The sequence below is a fragment of the Rosa rugosa genome, chromosome 3 (assembly GCF_958449725.1).
Source record: "Rosa rugosa chromosome 3, drRosRugo1.1, whole genome shotgun sequence".
NCBI lineage: Eukaryota > Viridiplantae > Streptophyta > Magnoliopsida > Rosales > Rosaceae > Rosa > Rosa rugosa.
In genome coordinates this window covers 10692916-10717922 of record NC_084822.1, presented here as the reverse complement: position 1 = coordinate 10717922, position 25007 = coordinate 10692916, and the positions used below count along the sequence as shown (strand labels likewise).

The 25007-nt window shown below is 38.5% G+C and overlaps 2 protein-coding genes and 1 non-coding gene across 4 annotated transcripts; 1 reads left to right on the top strand and 2 right to left on the bottom strand.

The window, feature by feature from the left end:
* Window positions 1-11897: 11897 nt before the first annotated feature.
* LOC133738801 (sugar transport protein 10-like) lies at window positions 11898-14534 on the bottom strand. Its single transcript, XM_062166452.1, has 2 exons — window positions 13959-14534; window positions 11898-13113 (listed from the first exon to the last, which is right to left on the bottom strand). Exons 1-2 carry the CDS (start codon window positions 14418-14420, stop codon window positions 12013-12015), a joined length of 1563 nt encoding a protein of 520 aa, XP_062022436.1. The 5' UTR covers window positions 14421-14534; the 3' UTR covers window positions 11898-12012.
* An 8006-nt stretch (window positions 14535-22540) lies between these two features.
* On the bottom strand, window positions 22541-24154 carry LOC133739636 (uncharacterized). 2 transcript variants are annotated; one of them, XM_062167419.1, is made up of 2 exons: window positions 24002-24154; window positions 22541-23163 (listed from the first exon to the last, which is right to left on the bottom strand). In XM_062167419.1, the coding sequence occupies exon 2, from the start codon at window positions 23108-23110 to the stop codon at window positions 22643-22645; it is 468 nt and encodes a 155-aa protein (XP_062023403.1). In that variant the 5' UTR covers window positions 23111-23163; window positions 24002-24154; the 3' UTR covers window positions 22541-22642. The 2 variants fall into 2 exon arrangements, with proteins under 2 accessions (XP_062023403.1, XP_062023404.1); XM_062167420.1 differs by lacking the exon at window positions 24002-24154 and adding an exon at window positions 23256-23987.
* A 56-nt stretch (window positions 24155-24210) lies between these two features.
* On the top strand, window positions 24211-24282 carry TRNAC-GCA (transfer RNA cysteine (anticodon GCA)). The gene has a single exon. It is a non-coding gene; the product is annotated as a tRNA-Cys (tRNA).
* The last annotated feature ends 725 nt before the right edge of the window (window positions 24283-25007 follow it).

The following is a 25007-nucleotide window of genomic DNA, read 5'->3' as shown; positions in this document are numbered from 1 at the left end:
GACAAAACCACAAGTTGATCGAGCGCTCGAATCCTCACGGATCAAATAATCGAACGGTCCGAAACCGTAAAAATCATAACAAATTCATACGATCTCCAAAAATTACATATTATATATTGAAATGCTTGTATCGACAAGTAGAAGATATACAATACCAGAAATAGTCCCTTACATGGCCGGAACACCGCCAGAACGCCACCACAGGAGGTGGCGCATCGCCGCCGGCCAAAACTCAAAATTTGACAAAACTTCCTAAATCATAAATCCTCTTCCCAGCATGCATGACAACTTTCATAACTAGCATCAAGTTAGAATCGAAGCGAAAAGGGTCAAAAACTACCTCGCAAGCTGTGAATCACTTTTCAATACGAGCTGAACCAATTTCCATGTGAATCGATCCAAACAACCACCAAAGATCGATGGAGGAGGCTCCCACGAACTCAAAACAGGAAGTTTGAAGCCACGGCGTCACCGGAGCAAGGATTTTCGATCTGGTCCGACTGCACCAAACTCTGCTGCTTTGCTGCACCGTCGTCGCTGAGAATCGATGCTAGAGGATGCCACAGGGAGGAGCGCACGGTGGAGACGAGTCGATCTGGAAAGTTTCACTGGTAGAGGTCGCCGGAAAAAGGATTGCCGGCCAGGTCGGAACACTGGGTCCGGGTCGGGTCAGTCGCGGGTGAGGAGAGAGAACAGAGAGTTTTCAGAGTTTCCGGAAAGGGAAACTTGCAAAATGAAAATAGTAAGTTTCTGAAAATGGAGATTCTCAATGTATCAAAAGTCAACCTTGAAAAACCCCTAAATCCACACTTTTCGAATAACTAATTGTCTGAAACAATTCCACTTCACATACGACACACGAATAAAGCATAATAACAAAAATTCGTACAACTGGTCAATTATTAATTACTAAAATTAAATAACGAAAATTCAGGTCATCACACTTTCTTTCTTCTCTGCTGCTGCCATTGTAGCCTTGATCGATACCCGTATTTTTGGATATGCTGACCGAGCTGAAATTTTTGCTCAAAGCTGATGACTGGGCTGGAACTCAGTCGGCAAATATTGAACATATCTTGGGCAAGCTGGCTTTGTTGGAGTCCAAATATCCCACAGCTGACAAAATCATTGATGAAGTCAATGAAGCATCTAAAAGGAAGTTAGAGCTGCAAGAAGTAGTGTTGCTTAATCAAATCAATGGAAAAAAGTTGATGATTGGAGATTCCAAGCAAAAATTGGAAGATCTCAAAGGAAAAACTGGCTGCAGAGGAAGCACGCTTGAAGGAATTGAGCAGCGCCTCCAGGTTTTCCACGAAGAGGAGGACTAGAAGACCATCGAGAAGAGGCTTGGCCTAGAAATCCGGTTACCTGAATTTCTTCTTCTCCATCTCTCCAATTACCCGAAATCCCGACTAAGACCAAACTCCTAGTTTGGGCCTTCACCGACATGACCCTCGAGGTCGACCATGCCCCAACCTCCGCCACCCCCTTCAAGACCTTACCTTTCCAGGTCGAGCATGACTTCGACCTCCACTAATTGGGCACTGTTTGTTTTTGGAAGAAGATGGAGATAAACAGAGGAGGAGAGAGATGGAAGAAGAAGAATAAGAGGTAAAAAGAAAAAGAAGAAAAAATAGAGAGAATAAAAAATAAAAAGAGTTAGTAAAAAATGTCACGTCAGTAATTTAACAGAGATTTTAAAGGAGAATTAATGGCAATGACTAATTGTGTGAAACTAAAGAGTTTAGGGAGTATCTGAGTGAAATTGAAAAAATGAGGAACTGAAATGTCAAGACCCTATAAGTATAAGGAGTTAACAGTACATATAATCCTAAATCTTAATTTCTTTCATTATAATTGTGGAGTCCAAAAATAACAAAGTTTCGGGTTGAACAACTTGAGGCTTTGAAAGGACCAAACTACCTTCAAAGAGAATGGACCACATCCACTGCCAAATCCAGAACCAAACTGGTCTGGTAACCTGTAAAATCACTTTCGGAAAATCCCACTAGACACGAGCTCCGACTCAGGCCCAATCCGCAATGAATTTGGACCAAGTCCATTAAACACACCATAGCAACTAAGGAATCACCTAAGCACAGTGCTAAGGCTCGAGAGCCCATGTGGAACACATCATTCCCATCGGGTCCATCCATTCCGAACTGAAGACCTATAAACGAATCCGAGCATATGGTGACTTACCCGCTAAGTCTGCTCAGCCATGTAGAAAGACCAAGGTTTTAAATATCGGTATCGTTGTATATATCGGTACTTTGAAAAAGGGAGATGTCGGAAATATCGGGGATATATCGGGGATACAGGGTAAGAAAATGTCGTTTTTGAAAAAAGTAAATTTATTAGAAATTTAGAACTACATATAAATACATATGAATGTCAACTTCATCTACATCCAAAAAGAGACTCTAGGCGGTTGAAAAACCGCTCGCTGGTCTACGAAAATGCAATAATCAGAGCAAGACATATGACCCACCATATAGTGCGAATTGTAGTGATGAACATGATAGTTATAGATCTCTTTAGAGCTGCCGACTGTTTCTCCTATAAGGGGATAATAAGGATGAACCCAACTAGATGACTGATCATATACTTCTACATATTGGTTATATCCATAAGCATCATAACCAAATTGATTGTTGCCTTCATGAGATTCATTTGAGATCCCACTGCGCTCTGTGCTTAAACTGATAGAGTCAAAACTTAAGGCAATTGAAGAAACATCAGATGGGGTACTTTGATCATCAGTTGCACCTCTTGTCCTCCTCCCATATCAGGTCTTCTCTTGAGCACCATGGCCAGCTGTTCTCACTCCGTGGTCTTCATCTTGGGTGGTATGATCAAAATTACCTTCAAATGTAAATTGGAATCCTCCATCCACAGAAGATTCTCCATAGTCATATCTTTCACCTCCACCACCTGTTCCGCTTCCACCCTCTCCACCATCATCAGAACTATCTGGAGTTGCTGTACCACCCCACGCATCATCACTATCTGAATTATCTTCTGGGTTTTTAACAACTTCTTCAGATAAGACTCTCTCTACGTTGATTCCAGCATTAGTTGCAGTTTCTACAACTTGTGGAAGAGGTCTTCCAGCTTCATCATCGAGGTGTGCAGGCATAATCCAATCATGAAGTGGATCAATGCCATTATCAAGCGGCTCACTTGCAACATGAAGTAGATCTATATAGTTGTTTTCATTGACCACATTATTCTTTGCCTGTTTATCTCGCAGCCGCAGCTTCATGTTGTAGTAGCAGTATACAAGCTTTTCCAACTTCTGATATGCCAAACGGTTCATTTGCTTGGTATGAACCATCCATTACTACTTTTAAATAATTGGAGCTTTTTTATCATCAGTATTATCACCAATAGAGATTGTCTAGGCAATTAGGCATGAACCAGCTTTCTAAGGCTTCACCATAATTTAAAATCAATAAAAAGAGACAAACATAAGCACCTATCTGCCCCTCTTGTCCGAATGAGTGTAAATAAACAATAGTCACTAGTCAGTAATCAAAGACTATAAGCCCCAAAGGGAAAAAAAAAAAAAAAAAAGCAGCCATATTTTTACCTCAAATTTTACAGATATTTCTTCACTTTATCGGGGATATATCGTAAATATCTAATATATCGGGGATATTTGACGATGTCGGAGAAATTTCGCAGAAACGGTGAAAGATAAGATATTTACCCCCCTAAATATATCGGTCCGTCGAAAAAAGGAGACATCGGGGGAGATATCGGATATATCGCAGATATTTAAAACCTTGAGAAAGACTACTTTAGTCAGACTCCTATTACGGAAAAACTTCAAAGGACTTCAGTAAATTCTCTTGGACCTTAAGGCAAAGCCCGCTAGGGAGACACGTTTGGTAAGTTTTTTTTCAGAAAGCGGTCAGTATAAATACATGTCCTTTTCGCCATCCACAATATGTTATTCTAAGTGATTCTAAGCAACTCTAGTTACTTCATACTTCACAAAAACCCTAAACACATCTACTCTTGATTGTTGCAACCCCTTTGGCCAGTATCACACCGGTCCTCACTCACAGAGAGTTTCGATTGTCTTTCTCTATTATGCAGGTGATCTTATCGACAACCTTGACAAAATTGTTCTACAACAATAGTCACTTAGGAGTCTAGGGCAACTGCTAAAATTGATAAAAAGCTAAGAACTAAATTCTACTTGCTCACTGTACTTTTAGGACAAAATCAGTTCAGTCTCTCGACTTCTAATTTCATCAAAATGCTCCTTACACTCTCAATTTTCACCCATAGGTCAAATCCATCAAGTCTCCATCCAAATGTTCCGTTAACTTGTGACATGGCAAATTGTGGGACCAATTTTAAGGACAAAATTACTGTTATAGCTCTAACTTCCTCCTTTTTTAGTTTTCTAATTTTTTTTTATTCTTCTCTTTTTCCTTTCGTTCTTGCTGCATCAGCTTTTTCCTCTTCAATAATGGGTATAACATACCTATTAGAACTCACTGCCTTTATCCACCAACCAACCCCATAATGTCAACAACTGAATCTCTCCTTAATAAAATTCACCTCTCCTCTCCTTCACCTCCGCCACCACAACCCAACCATGCTCATCGTCATCACCGACCACCTCAAACCCCGTAGGGTCCAACAGCATTGCTAGACCCAAGACGAGGCCCAATCCCTCATCCTAGCCTACCACGATGATAGGAGCATAAAATGCGACAAATATATTGTGCAATCCTTTACACTTTTCTTAGTTGTTTCCTTTAAAAAGTCCAATTTAACTCTGTTTTCTTTTTAGGTAGTTCGTGATGCAATTCAAAAGAAATAGGAGCTTAACGGGAGCAAAGAAGCCATTAACCATGAAGTACTAATGCCAAGCACTATGTTTGATCACTCCTTTGGCCAGAAATTACAAGGGAAGTCCATTGAAATCGTTGTGCAAAATAGTTGCTACAAAGTAGAAAAATGCAGTTTCAAAATCAGCTTTTCGGTACAATTTTGGGGAGTGTTTCTTGCATTCTTCCAAGTACTGCACATTTGCATAAAGGGCCACCAACCCTTAAAGATACAATGTTGTACTTCAACATGAACCAAAGAACCGGTCAGAAGAGTCAACGAGGCAACAGGAAATCAAGCTCAAAATAGGCTTCCCAATAAGGCAGAAACTGTCAACTTTTCACGAAGCTTATTGTTGGATCATAATTCATATACATATTTGTCCCCTAAAACATGGAAATTACTTGTTCTAAAGTCCCAATTTAATGTTGACTAATCCAATTTCATTATTTCCCTAATCTTGTACTTGTGCTTAACCTTTGTGTTTATTTATATATATTTATTATGTTTTCCTTATCATGCTAGGAAATGATGGAGAATAATGAAAATGCACTAAAAAGTCAACCTTAGAACATTTTCTTACTCCGGCTAGGAGAAAGTGATCTAGATAAGGAAGAAGGAGTGGACGTCTGACCAAACGAACTCTAAATGAGCTGAAACTCTCTAGATCTATTCTAGACATCCTAAGAAACATTTCTTATGAAGAGTACAAGAGCCAGATAGAAGTGGAAGGCCTTCAAACAATCAGTCCAATTTTCTGCATAAGCAAAACTGGAAAACTGGACCTGTAAGGAGTCCAGTAGCGTTTCCGGCCCAACTACTACTCCAAAAGCTCTAAAATTTTAACAGGATGATCTACACTCATAGAGGAACATTTGATATGAATAAATCAGAGGCCCATGATGAATTCTTGGTGGAGAAATAATTGAAGGAATAAAGGGGCAAAAAGTGACCTAAAAAACAGCTCAACATATTCCTACCCACATGAAGAAAGCTAGATGCTTTTCTCTTTTTCCTTGGATATATTTTTCTACTCCATCCTCTTTAATATATCATCATCACTTCCATATTTCTGCACCTTCATGCTTTGCTTTCATTTCATCATTACTCCATCTTTTCCATATTTTACAAACCAATTCATACTCCACTTTCATTATTTTTATTTCACTCATCAATTCACTCTTCTTTTTCTTCCCTATATAAACACCTTCTCTTCTCACTCTCAACATCAACCATTCCACCCCATTACATCTTCTTTCTCTGTTCATCTCCTTCATAAAACCTTCATATCCACCTCCCAAAATCCAAACCCACAATACCCAATCTCCTCCATCATCACCACCACAACTACCATCTTCCACCACCATAAACTCTATCACTACCACTCAAAGTTAGCTAAAGGAGCATCATATCTTCATCACCATTCCATTCATCATCACCATCAAGAAGTTCATCATCCATCCATTCCACCATCAAAGAGGATTCAAGGAGCATTGAAGGAGAAAAATGAAGGAGAAGCTACCCATTGATTTGTCAACCTTCAACTAGTTCTTTTTTCCCTTAACTCTTTAATTTACCTTGATTTACTTTATATATTTGATGCCAATTTGTATGACTATGAGTGAGTAGTTACTTTGTTGGGGCTAGGGTTGAAAGCCCTAGCCAAACTTGTATGAATTGATGTTTTAATTTACATTTGATATTATTTGTGATTTTCATCTTCATATGCTAATTCAAGAAGTGAACGCATTTATTCAAACTTAACTAATTTGAATGTGTTGTGTTTGTCATCTCATGAAAAAATATTTAGGGAGTAGTTAACCTTGAGCATTGATAGCATGATAGCATCCTCTATGTGCATGTGAAGGTTGTGAGTTAAAATCACCTAGATCTAGGATTGGTTTGCTTGCATAATTATCTAAACTCAAAGCTTTATGCATCTAGGAACAATGAATTGAGACTTAACCGGTAATAGGAATTGTTCTTAGGTAGTTAATTCTAGACTTATCCGGTTGGAATTAATAACATTAAAGGAGTTTAAGCCTTTGTAGTCTTATCCAGATGCAAAGAGGGTAATTGGAAAATTAGAATAGCATCACTTGTATTTGAACTTCAATACTTGCAAGGGAGGTTAGTGGTAGACAATCCAACCCCTAACTTCATCCATTATTTTACTAGTTTAGTTTATATTTGATCATTTATTTTAATTTGGTTCACTACTCTATCCAACAAACAATTTCACTACCACCACAATGCACATACTCACCATGAGCCTAGATTTTCTTGTGAATTTAGGTTTATGATTGTACATTTGCATATTCTAGCTCTCCTTAGGTTAACACCCTAGCTAGTTAAAGGAATCCAATCCTCGTGGGTTCGACAACCTTTCTTAAATCCCTATACTATTACTTGTACCCCTTATACTTGAGGGTAGCTATTTGGCTAACACTTATTAGGAGATCTTTTCCGGTGACTTACTTGGAGTTTTTCCAGAATTTTATTGATCATTATAGAATACATGATGTTCTAAAGCATGGATAAGTCAAGAACCATCCAAAAGCACGACAATATCAAGTTAGTCCTTGTCCAAGAAGGAAGCTTCAAAGAAAGAAAATTTATCCTAGTCAAAAAAGGGCAGTTTGGCAGAGAATCTTATTTGGATGAGTTGGCTGTGCATTTTTGGTAGGTTATTGATGCTGAAATTATCAAGGAGATTCATAGAAGAATCCTACAAGATTATGAGAAGATTACTAAGGCTTGAAGGTAATTAAATTTTGCACCAATAAAAGGAATAATCTTAAGCAACTAAGGAAGGTTTGCAAAGCATAATTGGAGAAGGAAACTTAGGCTGTGTATTCCATTTATATAGAGCCTCTGCAAACATGAATGGACACCACCTTACAATGCCATTCTCTGCCCCAAAATCCCTAGTCACAAGTCTTGAAATTCCTAAAGTTCTTGAAGAGCAAAACCGCGTAATCCATCATCCATCTTCATCAAGCTTTTGTCATGAACCATCTTGAAGGAAGTTCTTGCATTCAAGGTTGCCTAAAAGTGAACTAGTGGCCTTCATCCACTCTCTTTTATAGGTTTTATTTTCTTGTAACTTAAATCGTTATATTTTTATTTGTTGAATTTAAGACGATGTGTGGCTAGTTATTTTTTGTCAAGGGCGAGGTTTGAAGCCCTAATTATGTATAACAATATGTTTTTTTTTAATCTAATTTTTTGAACTATTGGTGTGAATTGGTTGTTTATTTCTGATTGATTGAAAACTTTTTGCATTTGTTTATTTTATGGTGGCTAATATAGTATTTATGCATATAATTGGAGCTAGGATTTAGAAAATAATTCACCTAATCATTTTGTTTTCTAATCCACAAGTATACAAGGCTTTGAACAAAAGTTTATGTCTTAAGCAACTAGAAGAGAATGCTAGGTAGGCGTTCCACACTAGGATGCAACTCTATGACCAATTGTTTCCATGAGATCTTAATGCTTCGAATATGTCACTGTATGTGTTGTTAATATGATAGTGTTATATACCTTGATTGCATGTTTGATAGGTTTAGCTATTGCACGTTCTAGTAGACTAAATACTTAGGGAAACATAAATAAAGGACAAGATCTGCTCCGACTTGTTTCTTGGTTGGTTTCTGTTCACACCTTAGTAATTGAAACTAGGTTAACTTAACATTGTTCGATTGTAATTGGTCATGGATTTCCAAGTTCCTAACATCTGCATCCATCTTATCTTTTCAAATCCTAAAATCGCAATTGCTTTCTTTATTTTCTTTACTTTCCTTGTTTTTACGTTTGAAACTTCAAGAGTCCAAATCAATTTCAGCTTAGGAGCAACGCACTCTTCTATCCTTCTCTATCCCGTCATCTTTCTTTCTCTTTTCTACTGTTTGACGTTTTTCTTTAGTGTAGTTTCAGATTTTGTTATTTATTTTGTGTGTTAATTAGTACAATTTTGTTTTTTTTTTTCTTTTGTGTAACTAATCAGCTACCCTCAATCTCTGTCGAACGATCCTTGGTTATTCTTTACTGCTGACAACTACATTTTTGCATGGTTAAGTTGAGCGCTTGATTTTAGCGTATCACGCGACCACTGGTACGCTCTTTGCCACACCAATCTCAAGACCACTGATTGGGACAACGTGGCTGCCACCACCACCGTCGCCAGTTGCCCGGCTCACTCCTTGTAGGTGAAGACCGCATTGCAGTGCCATCATAAGATGGAGAAGCTTCACAAGAGGTATTGTGCTGAGAAGCAACTGACTTCTAAGTACCCAGGCTGGTTTTTCTCGTCGTGGGCTTGTTTCATCTTATGGGTGAAAGAGTCTGACACGAATCAAAAATTGGATAATGGTGGTGATTTTGGAGGTGGGTTTTCGTTAAGGTCGTAATTTGGTGAAATTTGGAAATGTTGATAGGAATTATAGTCCTAATATTGATTTTGATGGAAATGGGGGCATTGAGTTTGATGTAGAAAGTGAACTGTATCAGAATTCAATAGATCAATTCAGATTTAATAACAAAGTTGGTGAGAATTCTAGCTTTTATTCTGATTATGTTAATCAAGATGTTAGGCAAGACTGATGTGAACCTTAAGCATTGTTTCAAGCAACATGGGACTATGGAATTAGAAGAAGATGACGCAGCAAGAAAGAAAGAAAAATGACTACATACTGTTTACTCCCTGCACTTTTGCTATAAAAAAAAATTAAAAAAACAATTCAATATGTTGCCTTTTAATTTGACGTGTTTACTCCTTTATCTCTTAATTATGAACCGATAGGTCTATTTCGTAAACTGTGCCATTAAATGACTGATATGGCTAATCCTTTGACGGCAACTCAGCTGAATGAGACTTATTCTATGGGTAAATGCCTATTATAGCCCTGAATGTGTCTCAAACAAGTCTTAAATATATATATATATATATATACACACACACACACAGGGCCCTTCTAGTGAGGGATCCCTTTTTTTTTATCTTTTCTAGGGATAGGGCATTAGACCAACTCTTCGATCATATTTTGGCACCTCAACCGTTCAGTTTTAAGGTCCTAATGTGTAGATCACTTCTGCAAATTTTCAGCCAAATTGATTATCGTTAAGGCATTCAAAACTGCGATTTACAATTATAAATATGAACGGTTCAGGTTGGACAGATTCAGTTCGTTCATTGATTTAGTCTAGTTCGATACCTTAACGATAACTGATTTGGCTGAAAATTTGCAGAGGTGATCTACACATTAGGACCTAAAAACTGAACGGTTGAGATGTCGAAATGTTATCGAAAAATGGGTCTAATGCCCTATCCCTAGAAAAGACTAAAAAATGGATCCCTTAGTGGAAGGGTATATATATATATATAAACCTTAAAAATCTTTCGTTAGTTCATCTTGTCAAATAAAAACTCATCATCTTCTTTTCTTCTACAAAATCAAGCTTTCCATTTTGCCATACCCAATTCTATATTTAAATCTAAATGAAACCTTAAATTAAGCTCTGATCAATTTCATATCCAAATCCCAATCTAAAACCTCAGAACCGGAACCCTCAAAGGGAAGAAAAGATTATGTGAACTTATGTCTTCTTGTTGAGAGTGAGAAATCTCAAGAGCAAGAAAGGAAGCGACTTAGAAATCAGTGATTCTCGGCCCGTCAACTCCTCCTTCCACCATTGCTCGCACAAATTTGCAATCGCCGATACCAGTGCCGAGTCCGACTCCAGAATTATCAAATTGTAGTGAAGCGCTTGAACTCCCGGTAACAAATCAAACAGTGAGAACGCGTTAGCCGGATGCCTGGCGGATAGATGTGGGATACAAGCGAGAATCTAAAGCTTTGAGAGCAGTTGATCGATGCTTCTCCTCTTCGGGATTTGAATCCATATGGTGGTTTGATTTCGGTTCCTAAGCAGGGCTACAACTTCCAGCATCTTTGGGCACTATAAATTCAAATGGGAATTACTGGGTGCATCTGCGGGCATGGCTACGTCAAGGCGGTCGAGTCTCCAGGCCTGTATGAAGTCGATCTTAACTGGGTTCTAGGTCGATTGGAGAACGGGTTGAAGTCGAAGGTCGAGGTAGATAAGAGATTAATTTGCTGGTTGAGACCGGCTTGAGGATCGAGGCGGGTCTGAGGTTCGATCTAGTGGAGGAAGGGTTGGGTGTAAAGAGAAGAATAAAAATAATTTAAAAAATTTAAAAAGGAGAAAATCATGGTTATAATAGTAATTTTATATTTAAGATGGGCTATCAAGGGAGAATTTGGATACCCAGTACCATTTGGTCTAGTGGCATAGTCTCCCCTTCGTAAGTGGGAGGTTTTGAGTTCGACTCACGAAAGACTAGTTCTAGCATTTGAGTTGTTTGTCTGATAAAAAAGGGAGAATTTGGATGGAGAGTAACGGAATTGACCTGTTCGGTGTAAAATTGAAAAAAAAAAACAAGGAGTAAATTGTTCAAATTAAAATGTGAGAAACTGAACTGGCTTTTCAACAAGGGTTCAAAGAGTAAATAATATTTAATCCAAAGAAAAAAGAGAAAAAATAAAAAATTAAAAGGGAAGGAAGTCTGGGCTATAATAGTAATTTTACTCTTAAAATAGGTCCCACAATTTACCACTTCACAAGTTAACAGAACATTTGGACGGAGACTTGGGGTTAGTTTGGGATTGCTGTGACTTTAAAAAAAAAATGATGCTGCTGTGTTGTGAGAATACTCAGCTGTGAATTAAAACAGTTTCATGTTTGGTAAATAATATTTTTAAAAGTGCTGTCAGTACATAAAACAATTGCAGAGTGTGTTTTGATCCACAACAGCTTTTAAAAGCAACATCTGGGCTGTTTCTAAAATCTGCTGCCAGTGACCTATAACTTTCAATTAAAGCTGCTCACAATAAAATCTAAAATTTTGAATAAAAGCTGATTTTTTTTAAAAAAACAAAGCAATCCCAAACGGGGCCTTAACAGATCAGACCTATTAGGTGAAAATTGAGAGTATAAGAAGCATTTTGATGAAATTAGAAGCCGAGGAACTGAACTGATTTCTCCCTAAAAGTATAAGGAGTAAGCATTAATTGAAAAGCTTAAACATGCTCTCCAAAATAAAGAGTCTACTAAAAATGCTTTTAATTTCTTTCATTACAGTTACATCTCCTGTAAATCAACTTTGCCTTTGTTGTGTGTACCATCAATGATAGCATCATCTGGGATGTACTTGCCCCAAAACCAGTGTGCTTTCCACACCGTGTTAATCTCTTCGATGGGGACATTCTTTGTTTCGGGTATGAAGAAGGCGACAAATATGGTCATAATAATTACAAAGCCAGCAAAGAAGAAGAACAACCCAAACTTCATAGAGCAAAGCATGGTTAGGAAAGCTTGCCCAATGACAAAAGTGAATAACATGTTAATCGACACATTGATGGCTTGCCCAGCAGATCGGATCTCTAAAGGACAAATCTCACTAGGCACCAACCACCCCAACGGACCCCAAGACCATGCAAAGCCCGCAACATACATACAAATCAAGAACACGAGGAAATTAGCTTCGCCTTTTGTCAGTGATCCTACTCCGCTCACACTGAACTCCATCCATACCAGGATTGCAACTGCAATCTGGCACACGACCATTTGCACTCCGCCTTCAAGGAACAACACCCTTCTTCCAAGCCTATCGACTGTGACAATTGACACGATGGTAGATACGACATTAACAGAACCGGTGATGACTGCAGAGATGAGGGAAGCATCATCTCCCATACCCAAAGTTTTGAAAAGAACTGGTGCATAGAACATGATCACATTGATGCCGGTAAGCTGTTGGAATAATGGAATGAGACAGCAAATAACAAGCTGAGGCCTATATCTCGGTTGAGTGATGTTTGTCCATGGGTGCTCCACTTTCTTTGCAGCCTCACTTGCTTGAATAAGGTCTTGGAACTCTTCGTCGACATTTTCAGTGCCACGAACTTTTTGTAACACTTTCTTGGCCTCCTTTGGGTGACCTCTCGCTAGAATGGAATTTGGAGTATCGGGTAAAAAGAGTGAGCCTATAATCATCATTAATGCCGGGACGCCTGCAAGAGCTAGAGAAACTCTCCACCCTTGTCCACTCTTTATCTTTGATGTGCCATAGTTAACAAGATTGGCCACTAGAATACCAATGGTGCAAGCTATTGTGAAGCCAATGTTAAGTGCTCCTCTAAACTTTGCTGGAGCCATCTCCGATAAATAAACAGGGACAGCCTGCAAAATTAATCCATGCATATTATTGTAATTAAAGTAGTAAGTTTTCAAACATGTATGTTTATCTTTTGTCTAACTGGTTACTATATATCACGTAGGGATTTCAAATCAGGTAGCTATAGATGTCACATACACCAAATGATGATGATCTTTTTAGCACACACTGAAACACACCAAATATGGAGCGAAATTACTTCTTCTATGCGCGACAGAAATAATCACAATTTAAGTAAATTTCACTTATTTTCCAATTAGAATTTAACAAACAGAATGCATATGAACCCTTTTTTTTTTTTAGAAGAGAATGCATATGAACCCTTAAACTTGTTAAAAAGTCGAAATTATGGCCTCGATCCAACTATTGATGTAGTTTGAAGGAAAATTCCAAAATCTTTAGACCTAAACATTAAGCACTAGCAATGAACGTGATTAAAAACTGATGTTCATCTGTTGTGTCAAATTTTATACGTCAATTTTGGTACAAAAGGAAATAATAAATTTCCTGCTGAATTTTGACAAATGACATTTTTTCCATTGATTAGATGCTTTTATTATCATATTTTCAAAAGCGCAATTTATTACGAGTTTTAACTTGATGATAATGATTCGAATGGAAGCCCTATTTATAGGGAGTTTAGAGGGTAATGAATTAAAAGTATGATGATAAGGCAGATTATACATTTATATGAATTATTGAAAATATATATAAAGAAGATATGATCATTGATCTAGCAATTAATCTATAAAGATCAGGATAGAGTGCAGTAATCCTATATCTAAATGTGTTTTCATCTTGCATGAACTATGACTTGCAATTCTATAAGATGCAGGGAATAATACTTTACCTGATTAGCGAATCCAACACCTACACCAAGAGACAAACGACCGAGGATTAGAAGCACAATGCTATTGGCAACACCATTTAAGATAGCACCTAGAAGGAAAACACAGCCTGCAAAAAACATGGAGATTTTCCGACCATATTTCCTGGTTACAACTGAAGCAAAGAAGGAAGCTACCAACGCTGCAATGTAGAGTGAAGAGGTGAACAATGTAAGGATCTGGCTTTCGAATTTGCAATACATGTTTCCATCATCACCGGAATTCTTCATCTTCTTCTCGACGGATGGGAAGAACTTGCTTAAGAATGGGTCCATGGAAGTCACTCCTCCTGAGATTCCGATATCATATCCGAAGAGGAGACCGCCGGAGGCTGCCACTACACAGGTGAAGATCACAAAGAGAGTGATCATCCTTCCTTCATAATTTTTACCCCCACCCTCAATGTTAAACGTACCCCCTGCCATCTTAATTTCTTAATTAGCTGAAGCTGTGCTCGAGTTTTCTTAGCTCAGAAATTTGATGAATATTGTTGTTCCTTCTACATTTTGACTTGCTCTTATAGGTTTCAATTCATTCAACAGTCCGTTTAGACGGCCGAAGTCCTAATTAGAATCGTCATACAGGAAACTGTTTTGGATAGGATCTTTTGGATATGATCTGCCAAAAGCAACTGTCGGTCTTATCTTTGTTTTGCTAAGATATGTGGCTACTTATTTTCTGTTTGAAACTTGTTTTTCCGATCATTATATTGTTTCTTTTAGGCTGTTTTTGTTATTTTTCTTTTCAACCAATTATTGTTATTTTTTCTAGAAATCACTAGCTACTGTTAAACTGACAGCAAATTTAATTTGAAAATGCAAAATTCATTATGATAGTGCGACATAAAAAACTTCTAATCAATGTTTAATATTTTAATATACATTGGAAAAGAGCTAAAGCGCTCTGCGTTAGGGTTTACCAGCAGAGAGTATGGCAGTGGCGATGCCCATAGGGTTTGGTGGCTGTGTTTCAAGGACTATTAGGGGCACTGATGACAGCTCTTTACAATGCCTAACCGGTATTGGAAGTCTTGTGAACTGGGGAGGGAAGGGTTTTGTGTCTCTAGTGGAGTCGGGACGGTTGGAGTTCTCAGGTTCAATCTCGTTGAGTCTTAAGCTTGGAAATCAAATCTGTTTAGGGCTCATTTGTAACACCGTGCATTCGGCTAGCTTATTCTTAATACTTGTCCTAGCTTAGCTTCAGTAGGCTTAGATAAGACTATTTTGAGTCCCATATTCGGTGCAACCCAGTGCGAAAGACTAGAGTAGACGGCGGTCGAAAAGATGAGACAGAGTACCAGGAAGGAAGCAAGTTTCAAGAAGTTTAGTTTTGACGTGAAGTTTAGTTAAGGTTTCTTCAATTTCAACAAATTGTTTATCAAAAACTCCAACAAAAAAAAGATCCCTAGCTAACAAGATACCGAGGTAAGATGCATAGAATATCGATCAATTTCAAGTTTTCAACAGAAGCTAAAGCCCATAAAAAAGAAAACAAACCCAGGACGAAAAGAAGGAAAAGCCTACGATGGAACATGGGACCTCTAGGTTTTGAGTGTTATGTGTGATGTTATTTTTACTACCACCATCTTAATCTATATTATTATTAACAGAAGAGAGTCTGCTCTCTATAATTGATTTTTTTTTTTACGATTATAACCCTTAAATATTAATAAACTTTAACATTAATTTTTTTTTTTTTTTAGAAAATAGATAACTTCATTACTTATCCATGACCAGAAGGCATATACATCAGATGCTGTCTCATACTAAAAAAAAACTAAATGGCACAAGCCGTCAAACAAAAAACAGGTGACCCTCACTGTTAACACATACGCTCACTTATTGAGCCTAAACAACAAGAAATCAAGTCCTCATTACTAACCCCTCTTTGAAAAGTAAACCTAGTCGCCTAAAGACCTCAATTGGTGTACAACTAGAGTAAACTAAGAAGAAAGTAATAGAATACCCAATTTCAAGTGGTAGGCAAGAGACCAGGAAAGCCTAAGGCTTTGCTTTGCCCTTATCTCTAGGGCTAGAAACCTAACCTCCAATTGCAGTTACTGGGATGTTGGCTCTTGTTCTTACTTCCGGCGGTCTACCTGTCTTCTTCTTCAGAGTGACAAGAGGCACATCATTGTCATCCTCGATCAAAGGTTTGCCAAGTAGAAAAGATTGGGAGGAACTACACACAGGACCATCGCCAATCTTTCCCAGATCCAGGGAGCTACCACTCGCTGCGAGAGCAAGATGAGCAGCAAAGCTTGCTGTGACGGCATCAATGGAGGCCATGGAGAGGAGGAAGCGATACCAAGAGGCTAGGGTGCCGTAGAAAACTAGGTTGAGAGAAATACTCTCCTAGGGTGTTTACCTGGGAGCTCTAATGTGAATGTTCGACTCACATTAAATTAATTATCAAACACAATAGCGTCAAAAAATATATAATAAAAAGATATCAAATGGCTATAAACATGGAAGAAAAAAAAAAAAAAAAAAAAAACTTTCCACTACTTTGCAATTTTGCATTGAGAAAAAACTTTCCACTATTTCATATCTTCCCACACACATAGGATGTATGCCCTGCTAGTGGACTAGGTTTTGAAGCTTTACAGCATATAGTTTGGCTCGATGCTGTGCCAGAGTGCATACTTGATGTAATCTACTTTGATATTACATCACAAGCACCTCCACTGAGGTAGCTCTTAATGAAATAGTCTCTCTTTGATTCCAAAAAAAAAGGAGAATGTGTGCCCTGCTACAACTAGAGCCCACCATCGAGTACCCAGCAATAATTTAACTCTGTTTTCAACTTGACGCCTTAGAGCATCTCCAACAGTGATAGCTATCTTCATAGCTAAAAGTAGCTAAAAATAGAATATAGCTAAAAATAGAATATAGCTAGTTAAATATTGAGTTATGCTCCAGCAGAATACCTAAATTCCAAGTTAAATTTAACTTTTAGTTAAATTATCTCTCCTCTCTAGCTAAATTTAGCTAGGTCTTTTAGCTAAAGTTAAATTTAGCTTTTGTTTAGCTAGTCTGCTGGAGATCAAACTTAGCCTAAAATTAGTCAAATTTCAAATTTTTTTTTTTTAAATAAGTATTCTGTTAGAGATGCCCTTATATATATATATATATATATATATATATATATATATAAGGAGTCAGAAGAAAATTACAAGCACAAAATACAATTTTTTATACATGAAATTTCAATTTTCTCTTTTATGTTTCAAATTCTAATCTTCAAACTTGCCAACTCCATTATCAGACCAAAAAAACAAAACTTGCCAAGTCCACAAGTCCCAATGCTATATAGTGCACATCCCCTTATGAAAACAATTGAAGCCACTACTCCACTCTTCATCTTATGGCTTTAGTGCTAATAGTCTTAGGTTTGGAAGTGGTGGTAATGATGATGCTTATGGTATCTCCGGGGTCCAATTCACCGGTACACAAGGTATACAGTAATAAGAAGGAAAACTCAGCATTAGCAATAGGGAGATAAATATTTTGACCTAGCCGTCTCTTCTCTCTGCTAGGGTTTCTCGGTGTCCCTGACATCAAAAAATTGCCACACTTAATCGATCAAGTATCGATTTCTCTGCCCTTCCATGGCTGGAGGCATGAATGGGGATCAGGCGGTGATTGTCAATTCGGATTCGACGCTGGTTTCCTTGGGGGATGCGGGAGCTGCTGCGTTCCAGGACGGCTTCTGGTATATGGCTGGCAGGCTGCTGGCACCGAAAGCCAAGTTCCCGGGATTCAAAGGGACCATCGCCACTATTTGGCGTGTCAGATCGGGTCTCACTATACAAGATGCCGGAGAGCGTTTTGTTTTTCAATTCGACAGTGAAGCGGTGCGTAATCGCATCTTGCATGGGGGCCCTTGGTTCTACCGCAATACCATGCTGGTAGTAGGAGAGTATGATGGGATTTGTCCAGTGGAGGATGTGTCACTGAATACAATGGAGGCTTGGGTTGCTGTGAGGGGTCTCCTTTTTGGCCTGAGAAACAAGAATGCGCTCGCGTTGGTGGGGGCATCTCTAGGGACAATGGTTCGTATGGATCTGAATGCAGTGAGAAGGAAGGAAGAGGAACAGAGGATAAAAATTTTGTTCGACGTTCGTTGTCGGATCCGCACCTGGAAGGTGATCGAGTTCTCCCCGGTCGTGAAGCCGGAGCTGATAGGAGCATAATTATGCGATAATAATGTTGTTAATTCCCATATTTACTTTGTTAGTTTATCTTATTTTCCGGTTAATTTAGTTGTTTTTATGTTTATTAGGTTTTCCGAAGTAAGGAAAGAAATAAGAGCAAAAGGAAGGAGATATGTGCAATTGATGGAGAATTGTGGACTCTTGATGAATCAAGGAAGTTTAAGGCAATATGAAGGAAAATATATTCAGCAATTAATTCTCTTGGTTGCTCCTATTGGATAGAAGGATGTCAATGAATCCTAAATCAATCAGAACATAACTAAGGGGATTACCGTTGAAGCCAAGGAGGGAGAGTCCCAAAAGGAAAGAAGAAAAGAGTTACAAACTGAATAAAATCTCTCCTTGAATGTGGAAGAACCAGATCATCTCACATACGAAGAAGCATAGACGCACCAGAGCTGGAGGAGAACCAAGACTGCAGAATCACACCATAAACGATCGATTGTTGGAATTCCCGAGATCGATCGCTGATCCGTATTTTCCAATTTTCTGATTTTTGTTGTCTTCTTTCTCCATGAACTCCTTTGTGTTTTTGATTCCCATTATGTGTAACTAAATTTCCAGTAGCTAGGGGACAGTTGAAGCCCCTAGACATGATCCATAACATGCTTTGACATTCAATTTGTTTTCCAATTAATAAAGTTGAGGCTTTGTTTACCGATTTCTCATTGATGAATTCTATGTTTGTATGCTTTGGAGGCCTACTTAGTATGCATGCTAGGGTTCTAATACTTTGATTGTTTGATGCCTGGATCAATAGTTGGATTCCTCAAATTGTCTAGAGAAGTAATTGTTAGTTTTCACTAGCAAGTAAACAAAACCCTAGGTTTAGCAAGGCTCTAAGTTATTTGTGATGCCTAGTGATTGCTCAAACTCTTTTTAGACTTAATGATCTCTGCATGTTTAATCTAATAAGCGTACCTTTAGGTTGCATTGCTTGGGAATAGTCTAGGTGTAGAGCACTTCCTGCCTAGCGTACAAAGTAAGAAAGAGTAATAGGTTGTGTTCAAGCGTACCGAGCCAATCTGAGTGTCTTCAACTAAGTTAATTGGTAGCAAATTGGACAAAGTGTGTTGTGTGTGATCGTTGGGGGTGGATACTTCCTTCCTAGCTAGTTTCATTATCTTGATATCAACCAACTTCAAATCTGCTTCAATTTCGTTTTTCTTTCTGTTCTCTGTTTTTCTGTATTTTATTTCCATAGCAAATCAACTCCGAAATTCACCAAATTTTGTGTGCTGGACGCCTTGTGTGTCTAGTACGTCTCTGTAAATTTTCATATTTTTCTGGGTTGTTTTGGTTAGATTCGTAGTTTGTCTTTTGACTGCTGTTCAGTAGGAACTGCAGTCACGTTTTTGTGACTTTTGTAAGCACTTAGTTTAACTTAATCCTCTGTGGGAGACCCTTATTTCTCTATACTACGATTGACATATTTGCAGGAGAATAAGGAAAATCAATAGCTTTTAAACTTAGCTATCAGGAGCTTTCCTTCATCTATGAGAAGGTTAAGGGTTTCTGTCGCAATTGTGGGTTGTTCCTCCATGATGCTCTAGGTTGTGATAAGCAGCTGATCAAAGAAAAGGAGGAGATTACGGCTCTTCCACCGGCGTTGGCCATGGCTGGTCTGACTCTTACCTCAGGGTTGGAGATTAATCGATCACTGGTGCCGCCTGTCCAGGGTCAAGTGAATGTGGGCTGGAGTCAGGGAGGTAATACAGCTCGGGTTCTTATGGAGGAAGAGTTGGAGTCTGAAGGTGTGGACGTAGGGGTACCAACTGTGGGGAAGGAAGGCCATGCGTCTTTCACTCATCTTGGCCAGGGATCCAAGATAATGGAAACTCCCATGACTTTGGAGAAAGCACGGTCTGACATTAGAGATGTGGGGTCCGGGCAACTTCCTGTACTCCAAGAACAGATTGAAAAGATCTCAATGATTATGGCCCCCGCATCGGTGATGTCTCGGAAGGAGGTTGTGAAGTTCTCCTCGATGCAAGTGGTGCCAGTGGGGAGGAAAAGGAAGGCTGTTTCCAAGTTGGATCGGTTCGGGAAAAAGTACTTGGCTTTTCCCGATTCGATACTTGAGGTTGAAGATAACGTCTCGCTGGTGCTGCAGCAAAAGCATGGCAAGATATGGGTCTTGCCTAAGAAAAAGAAAGTTGGGCGTCCCAAGGGAAGTAAGAATAGAGTGAAGTCTGCTGTGGACCGGGATGACAAAACTATACGTAAGTATAAACGTCGCGGTAAAGCTTTGTGATTTGATTCTAATCTGGAAGATAATGTCCATGTCAAAGTTGGCAAACCAGTGACGGTGTTGGAGGAGACGAATGTGACTGCTCCTGCATTGGAACTTGCAGCTGTGGAGGTACCGGTGGAGTGTGAGGGCTCACATTCTACCACTATTTTAGTTTAATTTCCGTTCGGGTCGCAAAAACCAGTGCCTTAGTTGGTTACTTTTAAGTCTTGCTTCGAGGTTTCTTGGTTTTTGTTAGAATAAAGGTGCGTGAATTTACCAAAAGGTGGGTGTACTCGGGATTTTGTTGGATTTTATTCTTCTAGAATAGGTGTTCATGAGGTTCTAAGGGACGATTCTTTCTGACGACCCCATAGGGGTGTTTCGTTCTTGTACTGCTTGCTGAATTATAATGAAAGGGCTGACCTATTTCTCTCAAAAAAAAAAAAAAAAAAAGGAAAACTCTTGTGTAATATTGCAATAAAGACACCCCGACTCTAATAAGCTGTAGTTTACTTCGAGACATTAATGAATAAATTCGTGCAATGTATCAATTTAATGTTACATTTGATGTTTAATAATTTATTTACTACAATTAGAATGTGATTCACACTTCAAACTGAGTATTATATCGGATTGATGTGTGACAGGCCAACAGTCGAATGGCTAAAAATCACTATGATTATAGGACTGACTATTATAAAGTAATATGAAAATCACACTCGATATCAACTTCAATCATTTTCCGCCCCCACGATCTTTGTAAACTCATGAACTATTGGGCTACAATCATTTTCAGCTATATTTTCCAAGTTGGCATCTTCAACAACAGCCCTCTCCTTTTTCTTTCAGTGCATTATCTCTGGCATTTCTAAGAACAGTGCGTGCAAGGGTCGTACTCTTCCCCAACCTCCACTGGCTTTTCCTCTGATATCAAAATCCCAGATGGGGTTTTATCCGCACTGACATTTTCAGCCCCTAAAGTATCAGCTATTTCGCTGCAGAGCGAGCCAAAGCAGCTGGATGTATGGATATTTGACCATCCCACTCTTCTTTTCCATATGCATCTTTACTCTGCCTAGTGACTCTGCATCTGCTTTACTATTTCAAAGACTCTGCATCTGCTTTACTATTTCAAAGCTAACCATCTTCCCCTAAGGATTCACAAACACCAATCCCTTAAAAGTTACAAAAAATGGAAAGTTACCATATTATATACACGACTGATCACAATTATCTCCCAACTCTACAAAAGCATAAGTGAGCAACGACCGTGTTAACCCAACAAAGAAGATGAGTAAAACTGATATAGGAAAGATGCTATCAAAGTGCAGATGACAAACGGCTTCAAAGTATTAAGGCCTGAGAAGTGAGAATCACCTTAGACTCGAGGGAAGTATCAGAAGTTTTGTGCAAAGAAACCCCTACTTGGGACCAGCAACTTCAATTTGCTACCAATACAGATGGAAAACTGACTAAAAACACCAACTAGACCATCATGACTATGAAGAACAAAACCAGCTGACTAATATCATGTCATACACAAATGATCACAATTATGTCCTATGACAATGGCAGCAGCCAACGTATTAGCGTCACATGATTGACAGTAGTAGTAGTGAAAGAAGTGTCAAAGTGCAGACAGTAGCCTCACGAAATCTTGTCTCAAAATAATAAGGCCTGAGAAACACCTTTTATATCAACGGAAGTAACATGCAGAAGGTTTGCCCAAACACACACTATTGAACTTGATAAGAAACAAAGAACAAATTAACATGCAGCTGCAGCTTGTTTAGAAAAAAAGAGCATACCGTATGAAACTTCGCAAATTGCTCAGTCACCGGATCTTACATGGCAAATCATAAACACATTTATTCAAGTAGCAAAATGCATCAGTAATAATGCTTGTTACCCTTAGTTGGAGGACTATATAACAGGGATACTTGAATTACTGAAGATCCAGTGAATGTAATCAAGATGTAGTCATGAAATCCTGTTTAAGTTTCTCTGGAACACAAAGAAAGGTTCTTCAACATACAACTGAAATGCATATTTACACATAGTAAAACAATAAATAAATAGATAGATGAAACTGCATATAATTCAAAAATGCATCTTTTAATCTAAATATCAATATAAACAGAGAATGGAGTACTTTACATAGCCAAAAAGGTCCTCGTCAATACCATTTTTATATGGCACTAACTGGCAAGCTTAAAAGCATCTATGAACAGACCATAAGTGAATCCCATTTTGAAATTGTTGAGAAGAGCAACAGGGAATGTTACTTTTGGTCTGCTGTAATAAAATTTGGTTACATATTCTGTCAGGAGAACACACACAACTGCAGCAATAACATCATTGACTCCTAAAGCTCCAAATGACAGAGATATTGTTTGTGCAACGTAAAACCCACCCAACAAAGATATTCCCCCAAAGAGAGCCCTACGAGATGGACTTCGAAAGTAGTTCCTCGAGAGCTCTGGCACAGTTCTGATTATATCAACTAGTCTGCGGGACCCTCCATTCTCTTGCACGGCCCGGACACGAAGAAGCCCAGGTGAGGATCTCAAAGTGAAAACTCCATATTTCGTGTGCGAAACTCTGCTTTGAGGACTCAATCCAAATTTATGGAGGCCTGTTGATGGCAAACTAAACGAACAAGCCATTGGTATATTCAACACGACTCCACTACTGAAACTAACAAAAGTGCCTGCCAATCCTGGAAAAAAAAGAAACAAAAGTAACACTTCTTAACAAGGTAGCAGGCAGAAACATAAGCAAGACATATAAATGGGGAAAAAGAGATTACACCATTTCAGAGAGCAAAAAGAGTATGTTTTAGACAATAGCACAGCTACAAGGACTCCAATCTGAATATCCCACCTCATTTAGTTTCTCGAATTTGCTTTGAGAAACATTTTCTCAACAGTTATATTCACAGACCAACGATTTTCCTTTTAACACAGAGTTTTGTTTATGGTTTCATATACATAATACCAATAGTATGGGAGACATGACCCTTCATAGTCCAACTTTAACTCCAGTAACCCTTCATGATCCATCACTATGATCTCATTCACCATCCATCACTATGACCCTTCATGATTTTGATGTCAGAACCAAAAAAAAGGTGGTACAAACAACCCCATTCAGAATAGAGAAGCATAAAATTTATGTTTCCAGATGCAAGTAAAAAATCAACCTTTTCAAATGAAACAAAGACTTCAACCAATCTCATAAAATCATCTGGATCCTTCAGTTTCCAGTTCTTCATATAAACAACAAAAACATGCCACAACCATATTCAAATTCCATCTCTTTGTCAACTGGGTGTATTGAATTAACTAAACATGCAGCAACAAAATTAAAATTGCAGAAGCATGCTAAGTACCCAAATGCCAAAAAGTAGACATCTTTGACTCACTAATGTAAAAAAACTAAGGGGTTCCGCAAATCTAAACCTCAGTTTAGTGGCAGTGCATTGGGTTTGGGGTTTATCGCATTTGGATGAGACTCAAAAATCCAAACTCGGTTGACGTTGAGCTAAATCTACTTACCTCGTTTTCAAACCTCAACGAAATGGAAAGGCTGAGGGAGCTCAAAATGAGCCGCCGGTCGCTGAAAGCCTACGTCCAATTCGGATTCTTGTTTGTCTCTGTGGACAATGGAGACCTCTCTGCCTCAATTGTAAATTTTGAGACCCATTATGTTCTCTGCTGCATCAGTTTGTAGCGTAATATTGTGAAACTGAGCATTTTATCAGATTGGGTCCATAGCTCAGTGGTAGAGCATTTGACTGCAGATCAAGAGGTCACCGGTTCGAACCCGGTTGGGCCCTATTAACATGTGTTATTTTTAATTTACATCTTTTCATAAGAAAAATTGGAATAACATCTGTTTTTTCCTAATTCCTTTTTTAATCTGGTCTTTGTTCTCTCATATCATTTTCACAAGAAATAAATAGTATTGCAATTTTTTCTAATTCCTTTTCTATGCGACACTGACAAGAAAATTTGTTTGAAAAAAGAAGAAGCATTTATCTTGCATTTTGGGTTTTCGGCGACATTCAGAGCTTAATTATTATATTCTTGGCTGTTCTCAGCTAGAGGTAATGTGGAAGCTTCGGCTTTTTCTCTTTCTAAATGTTTCCTTCTTTCTTCTTTGTTGCAAACCATTTTACGGTTGCATGGCACGATGACATGGAGGATCTTGGTGGCATGGAGCTCTTCTCCTTGGCATGCAACATCGTAAGATTGATTATTGGCAACAACAATTAATCTTGGAAATTTGCACCTGGATTTTCTTATGACAATGCATTGCCCAGTGGACGAGGTTAATTCTTTTAGGGTTTTCATTAATGTAGTCACGTTTGGGGATTTGCTGTTAGAGTTGTAGAAGGTGGCAGCTGCTTGTGGAACACGTACAACTAAATCGATCTGCTAGGATTTCTTGTTGTTTTTGGGCCCTAGGTTGGTCCACAACGATGGTCGGTGTTAATCAAGGTTAATTTTTGGAATTTTATTGTACGCCTTCTATTACAGCATAATCGAAGTTGCAGAAGTA

What these genes read in the sequence shown, in the direction of transcription:
- LOC133738801 (XM_062166452.1), bottom strand. Translation starts at nt 14,420, where the DNA reads ATGGCAGGGGGTACGTTTAACATTGAGGGTGGGGGTAAAAATTATGAA. An exon ending in GTGTTGGATTCGCTAATCAG is followed by an intron (nt 13,114 to 13,958) that starts GTAAAGTATTAT and finishes TTAATTTTGCAG; the next exon opens with GCTGTCCCTGTTTATTTATC.
- LOC133739636 (XM_062167419.1), bottom strand. Translation starts at nt 23,110, where the DNA reads ATGGCTTGTTCGTTTAGTTTGCCATCAACAGGCCTCCATAAATTTGGA.